At 44.6% G+C, this 8,828-nt stretch overlaps 1 protein-coding gene across 1 annotated transcript; it reads right to left on the bottom strand.

The window, feature by feature from the left end:
• Nucleotides 1-327: 327 nt before the first annotated feature.
• On the bottom strand, nt 328-8,319 carry LOC126413229 (uncharacterized). The gene is made up of 4 exons (XM_050083127.1): nt 8,230-8,319; nt 8,072-8,182; nt 816-915; nt 328-432 (listed from the first exon to the last, which is right to left on the bottom strand). Exons 1-4 carry the CDS (start codon nt 8,317-8,319, stop codon nt 344-346), a joined length of 390 nt encoding a protein of 129 aa, XP_049939084.1. The 3' UTR covers nt 328-343.
• Between the last annotated feature and the right edge of the window lie 509 nt (nt 8,320-8,828).

Genomic DNA, 8,828 nt, shown 5'->3' with positions numbered 1-8,828 from the left:
CACGATCGACAAATGCAGTTACTATTCCAAGGTGGCCCCAGTGCAGACCAAAAATAAGTTTTAGGGTAATGAAGTATTACAGTCCCGTGTTATATAACGCATTTTCAACAATTCATGAAAGCTGTTTAACATCACATAGAAAAATATATAATAAAAAAAAAAAAATGTAAAGTCGCCCAGAGGTGACGTAAATGGAGATACTACCCATAAAAATTGAGCATGGCACAACACTAATATAGACTTCTTAAGACATTCATTACATACACTGAAATAAGTAACAGAAACTATTGTGACTCACAGTTTCCGGTGAAGCCATGTCTGGTTTACCTGATATAGTATGTCATCAGCGTACCAGCAATAGATGAATATTTCGTATATAATAACCATCAGGTACGCCTGGAGTTTCAATAATGTCATTACATTGCCAGTATTCTGTAAAAGTTAATGAAAATAAAAATATTACGTTCAGTGAATTAAACATTTAACACTACTAATATGGCACTAAGAAAGAATTGCAGAAGTGGAAGCCATTAATAACTGAATAACAGGAATTTAGTTTATTTCGTAAGTATATATTGCAATAAGGGTCGGATGTAATATACACAATGAAGTCCAATGTTTTACATATCTCAGTCACGAGAAGAGTGATTAATTGGTATTTCAAAGATGAGACATTATCCACTTACTAAACACAGAAAATACGAATGGAAATGAAGTTCATTAAGCAAACGTCTTTACTTCCGAAATATTTTAGAATGAAACATCTTGATGACTGAACGAATTTCTTAATTCTTGAAACTAGTCACAAAACGTACCGTTGAACTCTGGAACAACGTCACGCATATAACAACTGTAGCGCCCAAGAACTGGAACAGTATAATAATGTTCAGCAAACCTTCTAGTTCCTTGACTAGCCTGTAACAAGATAAGATAACAAGAAATTCAGTGTAGCGAACTTCAGCTGCAGATGTAACATTAGACTACAGTGCTCAAAATGGTAGCTTTAAAAGCTGTGTGACGTCAGGGAGCTTTGACATTTGGAGGACAGCGTGCCGTGAATATTTACATAAATTGTAGAGTTTGGAGTCCTCGTAAAGTTTGTATTTGTCTGTAGTGATAAGTGGTTTCGTACTTACAGCCATTATGAGATCTGAGAGTGGAAAGGAGGAACAAGCCCATTATCAGAAATTCTAGAACATGAACATGGACGTCAACACCAACGTGTCCTCTCAAAGAGGAAGCGGGCTGCATCTCTGTGTTGGCGTCCCTGTCGGACACAACATGGATGTCTTCTCAAGACGGCTCTTTCTCGCATGGGCAGCTGGCAGCTTGTAACTCTGCACGTACCACGGCGATCAAGTGTGAGAAATGTGAGACGGAACCGAAAGGTTAAGTGTTGTGGTAGGTTAAACAGCAGTGTAAAATGAAATAGACGCAAGCAAGAACCCACTATGAACTAATCTGTCGCACGTAGTTTTGACTATCACTATCTCCTGCAGGAGTACATGACACTTTCAAAACTTCTCGTGTATCAGACAGGTATGTATTACTCCAACCTGTCAATTCATCTTCACGATGACCCACACCAACGTCCATTCGTATAGCATCATACACAGTAGTCATGCGCTCTCTTAACGTCTACACATGATCGACGGTTTATGCACACACCGACTCCTTTAACTACCACATAGCCACAGATCCGACAGATTCGGATCCGGTGAACGGGAGAGCATTCTACCGAACCTCCGTCACCAATCCATCACCCGTGAAATGTTTCGATGAGCACCGTCCCACGAGCCGTAGAAAACGGGATGCAATTAATGTATACCTAATCTCCAGTAATGTGCAGACGTTAAAGTAACTTGTGACCAATGTATGAGACGCTGGCCGAATGGAGGAACGCAGTTGTAAAAGAGTGAGTGATTCGCTGTGAAGAATCGCTGAAGGGTGAAATCGGTTGCTTGGTAACCACATGCATCTTTGGCAATAGTGTCTGTTTCTGCGTAACAGATGGGAATACGAGGACAATCTAGCCTATATCTCTAACGGGTATTGGATTCCGGACCTGTCATTATAGGAACTTACTTTCTAATTTTGACTGGTGCTGTCTCCTGTCGGAACGTGTTACCCTTCCTTTAAAACTCCCTGTAAATACTCTCAGATGAATATTTTTATGTAAAATGCAGTTCAATTTATATAACGTAAGAAGTAGTCCAATGAAAACGAGAAAGATAGAAAAAAGTAAGTAGTCGCCGTAACTGTTATCACAGTTAACTGACTGTGAGAGAAGACGGTCAGTGCCTTCACTGAAAAATGTTTGCGGTTTTCGTTCGGAACCATTATTGTATCCAGGCGTGAACCTCTTCGTCCTAAGTAAATCGACCCCACGAATATCTTTCCTCAGGGTTCGAAAAATATGGAAGTTGTATGGGAACAGACTGGGACTGTATGAACGTTGTGCAACCTGTTTTAGAGCGAATCTTCTACATCGTGCACGAAATAATCTTTGCAAAATATGGTTGGAGGTAGTTAATGTTTTCGGTTGAGATAGCTTCCGCAGACTTTCGACTTGTTCACGAGACATACGAAAGTCACTGAGGAATGGGTTCGCAGAAGACAAAGATTCGTTGTAAATTCACAACAGACACTTCGTTGACTACATGTCATTTTCAAGCAATGTGGGATGTTGAAGTCAACTCAATAATATAAAGCTGTGCCATGCTCTGTATGAATAGGTACATGAGGTATTGTGAATTTATTAGCTATTCCATATACCATTTACGTTATGGAGCCGGTGAAACAATTACGTAAACAATCCAATTTAAATTTCATGTAGTAGGCATAGTTATTGGATCACAATGTTTGAAAATGACAACTTTTCGAAATTTCAATCGCAGTAAATAGTTTTAACAGCCGTAAGTGGAATAATTTCATTCAAAAATTTCACAAAGCATGTGAACCCAGGTATAAAAAAATGGCTCTAAGCGCTATGGGACTCAACATCTGAGGTCATCAGGGACATCACACACATCCATGCCCGAGGCAGGACTCAAACCTGCGACCGTAGCAGCAGCGCGGTTGCGGACTGAAGCGCCTAGAACCGCTCGGCCACAGAGGATGGCCACCCAGTTATCAAGAATCTCGTGGAAAATATTTGCTTCTATAAGCAGCGACACCGCTGCTTATCCGAGTATCACACTTTTTGTTAGTCACTTCACGTTACGTGTAGGTATTCTCTGTGTCTCTTCTTTATTTATGGTACACATTTACATTTTTCCTGTGTTTTTGTGTAACAGGTTCGTGTTCATGTTGTAAAAAATACTGAAATAGCTATGCTTCTCCACTATACCCATTTTGGATCGTGAACTGAAACAATGATTTTTAATTGTCGACGTATATGGGTATAATACGAGATGCGTTCAATAAGGAAAGCAACACCTTTTTTCCTGAAAGCAGGATGGTTTTAATCAGGATTCCAGTACACGGAACTATTCCTAACTCTTTTGCCTACGAAACCCTATATTTAAACACTACTCCGTTCAATGTGACAGCGTTACACTACCTTACTGGGAGGGACTCGAATGAGAGTGTCCGCACGTTTCACCACTGCAGGAGTGGCAGCTGTGTACGGCCAGCCAGCACGTGAGTTATCGGACTGGATTGCGAGACCTTGTTGCGAAGATGACAAACACCTCGCCCAAAGACTCATTGCGCATGTGTTCACTGCCAGGTCTCCGTAGACATTGTGCAAGTGCCTATGAATATCTGTTATGCTCCAGTTTTCCACCAAAGGAAACTCAATGACAGCTCTCTGCTTGTAATGCAGCTGCGTTACAGACGCCATTTTCAAATCTATGTACAGCGCCTCCACCTGTCGGAACTTTACGAAAACTTGGGGTTGAAGCAAGCATATTCCACGATGTACTACACCAAATTCCTCAACTTTTCATTGGCCGAGGAAAAAAGTGTCGCATAACTTATTGAACACCCCTCATATGCAAGCATTCAGTCTTTTGAATTCGGCCACAACTTATTTTAGTTTTCAAATCACAGTGGGCCAGTCATCATACGGAAGTGCTAAGGGAACATTTCCTGGACAATGGGAAAGTATAGGCTATGGTCTTGGAGCAAGAACAATTAGTAGCACTCTCTTTACTAATATCAATTTTGCTCTTTATTATATATATTCACTTGGTAGTAAGAATAGGAGCTCTGTCACATATGCCAGTAACTGGCAGAAACTTTAATTATGTAGCACATAACTTTAATTATGTAGCACATATTTCGGTCTTTATCTTTCGTGTAACATTTCGATCCGTATTACGTGTATACTGTCAGCGTGCGAACTGCAGTAGCAGTGTCTACTTACATTCACTACGCAACCGTGGAAATAAAAACTTACAAAAAGTTACTAAAAGATCGAGATGTGGCAAGTGTGATGTGTAGCATAGCCGCATTGTTTATATCGACATTCAGTGTTTACTTACTGCAAGGAAATGTGAAAAGGTGTGGCTAAATACTGTGTGTGTATGCGTTCAGTGTGAATTTGTCACGGACAGCACGAGACAGTGCAAGGCAAGTATCCTAAAACAAAACCGACTTTTCGTTTTAAAAACTTTTGCTTACAAGTAACTTCATTTTCATTGTTGTAGCAGCACCGCGAACATAGGGTCTGTTAAAGGCGTAAAGTCAAGCGCCGGCACGCAAGACGGGAAACGAGAGGGCAGAGAGGGTTGCGAAGAAGACGTCAGCCAATCGCACACTGACTGGCCCCTCTTCAGGACGACAACGCGATAGCAGCGGTATCTATGGGAAGAGGACGTAAGAGCCGCGCCCGACTGGCCGCGGTCCAGTTCCACGGGAATCTTCAAGGCCAACGACCTGAATAGAAGCGTCACAGCTCATTACTTTGCTCGTACATTATATGTAGCTCAAACTTGGACATGTTATACCGAAGAACGTTACTTATTTTGTCTGTCGCCCATTGCTTGCGACACATCTATGAATTACTCATTCTTAAGTATTGTGAATTACTTTTCGTAATTGAGCCGTGGTATAAAATTGCTGTTTTAAAGAGCGCGCCACAGCGCGTAGTGTGAAGCAGTCACAATTCGTTTCTGGTGGTGGCGCCGCTGTGGCAATCGCAGCTTTGGTGTCTCCCTCTGGTGGGAAAGGGGAAATGTTGCCTGTTGACGTGCATTTAAGGGGCGCAATGAGCTCGCCAGTCAGTCAGTCTGGGCCAGTCTCTCGTCCACAGCTTTCTAGTCTGTCTCTCGTCCGCATTTGTTAGGCAGTTAGTGTCTGTCTGTCGTTCGGAGTGCTAGTATGTCCGTCGTTTGGACCAACCTTTAAAGCCAGCAAAATGAGAGTCTTTCCACCCCGGTCGGGGCTTAGTTCCTGCATCTCAGTCTGCGCGTTAGGCCGCCAGTCTGCTCGAGTTTGCTCAGGCAATGGTCATTGGCGGTTGGGTCGATCGGTTGGTCGGTCACGCACTGAGACACAAGATGACTTGTCCCTCTTGAGCGTCGGCGCATGTGACGTTGCCACGTGAGTCCAGTTGGCCGCGGTGTATAGCGAGGGGTAGTGACTTTGCGGTCTACAGGAGAGCAACAGGAGTCAACCCACGACATCGGTCTGGCCGGTACGAGCTGCGACGCCGTGAGACGGGAGATCGGCGCGCCTTCCTGCGCCCTTTGAAGCTGCTAGCAGCGGACGGTACGGGAGAGCGATTCGGGGGTGCTGCGCCACGTCTTCTCGAGAAAACTCATTTTATTAGAAGTTGAGTGATTGGTGATATGTTATTTGATTTACTCTTGTTAAATTCTACTTGTTTTCTTGGTGAGGTCACCAGCCGTTTTGCTTTGGGGTCGTCCCACCATTCTTCTCCATTTGCCCTCCCGCGAGAAGGTGGTTGTTTATAAATTGGGTGGTCCGTTTTTCCCTTGTGGAGTAGGGGCGGGTTAGAACAACCTGCGGTTCGGGTTGTTCGGTAATCTCCCTATCAATCTACCGTACGTTAGTAGCTGCCTCTGTCATGTTTGTCGGATGTGGAGTGTTAACGAATCTATTGCTTGGAGTGTAACGGCCTAATACCTGAAATATGCTTTGATCTTTGGAAACTTCGATTTATTGCCTTTGATCTTGATAGGCGGTATCTGTGTACTGTAGAGCATCTTAACTATTGTTTGGACAACCTTGTAAAATTTCATATAAGATTGCATTTCATGGACTTTTATTTAAAGGATCATTTTACTATAAAATGTTGCCATTCTTAAACCGTAAGACTTTTCTTAGAAGTTAAAATCAAGTTGCACCTTCGGTGGCAAGGTTAATATTTTAATTGTTAGTGTTTTGTACCATTTCCATCCCTCCTACGGGAGGTGCATAGTTTCTGTGCTTGTGCAAATTGTTAAAACTCTTAGTTTAAAGTTATCTTGTGAGTTGCAGATTTGCACCAGGTAGCCTTTCAGAGGTTGTTGTGAACGGTCGTAACTAAGGCCGTGTCAAAACTTGTTTCTTTCCGCCTCTGATTAATTTGTAACTTTCATATTTAGAGGGCGCTCTCTGATTATAATTTTAAATCTGTTTCTTTTAAAAAATGCTTTCAGGCACTATTAAAGTGAACAAAATTTCCATTTGTTAAAAGGAATTTGGTTATGATTTCATCAGTTACTCCCTGGCAACTACTTCCATGCTTACATAGTGTGATTAACTGTGTTAATGTTCTTGATAAATCACTAGTAAATAAAATAAATTCTTAAGAATATTCTTTGAAAGCAAATCACGGTTCATTACTGGTAGCAGAGCGTGGTTAGTGATAATGTCCCCGCTTTTTTTGTGTCAGTTAAGTTTAAGGCCTTTTGTTTCGGGAATGGCATCAAGCACATAAACACAACACCGTATTAGCCTCAGCTTTAATAATTTACCATCAAGTCAAACCGAGTAAGTGGGATACTAACTTGCCCTGGATTAATTTTGCGTTTAACACTGCGGTTCATGAGGCATTGAAGACTACTCCGGCCTCTCTCTTATTGGCGTATCCTATCAATTCGCCTTTGTCTAACTTGTGGCGCATCCAAGACTTACTCTCTGAGCGGGTATCCCCGGGGTTAATTAGAAGGAACTGGAATCGGGCTCGTCGCAATAACGCGGCTGGCCATGGTCGTCAAGCCGTGCGGTACAACCGCAATAGGCGTCCTTATCAGGGAAAACCGGGGGATTAAGAATGTTTAGGGTCGAGGAAGGATGGGGGGCCGAGTAGGGAAGTTCACACCCCGCTTTATACGTCTATGCACTGTGCTCCGTGTGTTGGGGCTAGTTAACCTCTTAGCCAGACATGATCAGACCTGTAGGGATCGTCGCGTCCATTTGAGCCAGGTGAAGTCTCTGAGTTCGGGCGCCTGTCATAGTTTGACGGGAGGAGGTTGAGCCGAGGTAAAAACTGCTGTTTTGAAGAGCGCGCCGCAGCGCGTAGTGTGAAGCAGACGCCCACCGTTTCTGGCGGTGGCACCGCTGTGGCAATCGCAGCGTTGGTGTCTTCCTCTGGTGAGAGAGGGGAAAGGTTGCCTGTTGACGTGCATTTAAGGGGCGCAATGAGCTCGCCAGTCAGTCAGTCTGAGTCAGTCTCTCCTACCCAGCTTGCTAGTCTGTCCCTCGTCCGCATTTGTAAGGGAGTTACACATCTGTGCATTACTCATTGTTAAATATTGTGAATTACTTTTCGTAATAAAACTCATTAATTCTATTTGTTTGAATTGTTATCCGGCGGTCCGAGAAAGCAGGTTTGCTGGACACGCCATATTCGACGACTAGGCAGGATTCGACCGCGTCTTGTTGCAATGGTTCAGACGATGTTCCCGTGGCACCTCCGTCTCATAATGAGCCTGCAGTGTCCTGAAAACTAGTTAATCGTGCACAAAATAGCACCAACTGTTCATATTATGCCCGCATAAACCGCATCCCCTTTTCTTATTTTCCTCTCACGGATCTAATGACGGATGCAAAGCCGAAACCGTTTATAATTTAAAAACATATGATTGATTGATTTGTAAGTTTTAATTTACATACTCACTCTATTATAGCGTGATGGTCCCGAATGCAGGTGCACAAATCCACCCACTGGTTTTCCTCTTCGGAAAATCCGACCTGAACTTGTCGTTGGAATATAGGAGAATTTCTCGAGCTGGTGGATCGTTTGTCGTAAAGTTCGCCGATGCGACGCAATCTGACGCCAAGAACCTGCAGTTGGGCAGCGATGTGGATAATGATGGAGACGAAGAACAAGTCGAGGCAGACGGCGGCGAAGAAGCTGTACTGCATGCTGAACAGCTGCAGGACGCAGAGCAGCTCGTACAACGGGCTCTCCGTTAGTGGCTGGAGTACCACGCGGTGGCCGGCAGCTCCCGCTCAGGGGGGCCCACGTGCAGCCTCCTCATGACGGTCGGCGTGACGGCCCAGACGGCGGGTGACGAACCGCCCAGCAGCGTCATGTACAGGGTGACGTTTCGCGCCGACTTGTACGACGCGCTAAGGATGGACATTACTTCCGGGTCGGCCCACTTGCTCTGCTCGGACCTGGCCGAGTCGATCTTGTTGACGATGCGGAAGAAGTCGACCTTGCGCCGGCAGAAGACGTAGGACTTGATGAGGCCGAGCACGACGGTGATCATGAGGCAGACGTCGTGCGTGACCTTGCCCACGTCGCCCCAGAAGTGGAAGAGCGCGCGCGCCTGCGCCGCCAGGAAGCTGAGCTGCGTGCACAGCGCCCAGCAGGCGTACAGCGACCAGCAGGTGGAGAGCGCACAGCCGCGCCAGCTGGGCGGCCGCCA

This window comes from Schistocerca serialis, chromosome 7 (genome assembly GCF_023864345.2).
Source record: "Schistocerca serialis cubense isolate TAMUIC-IGC-003099 chromosome 7, iqSchSeri2.2, whole genome shotgun sequence".
In the NCBI taxonomy this organism is placed as follows: Eukaryota; Metazoa; Arthropoda; class Insecta; order Orthoptera; family Acrididae; genus Schistocerca; species Schistocerca serialis.
This window is presented reverse-complemented; position numbering and strand designations above follow the sequence as displayed.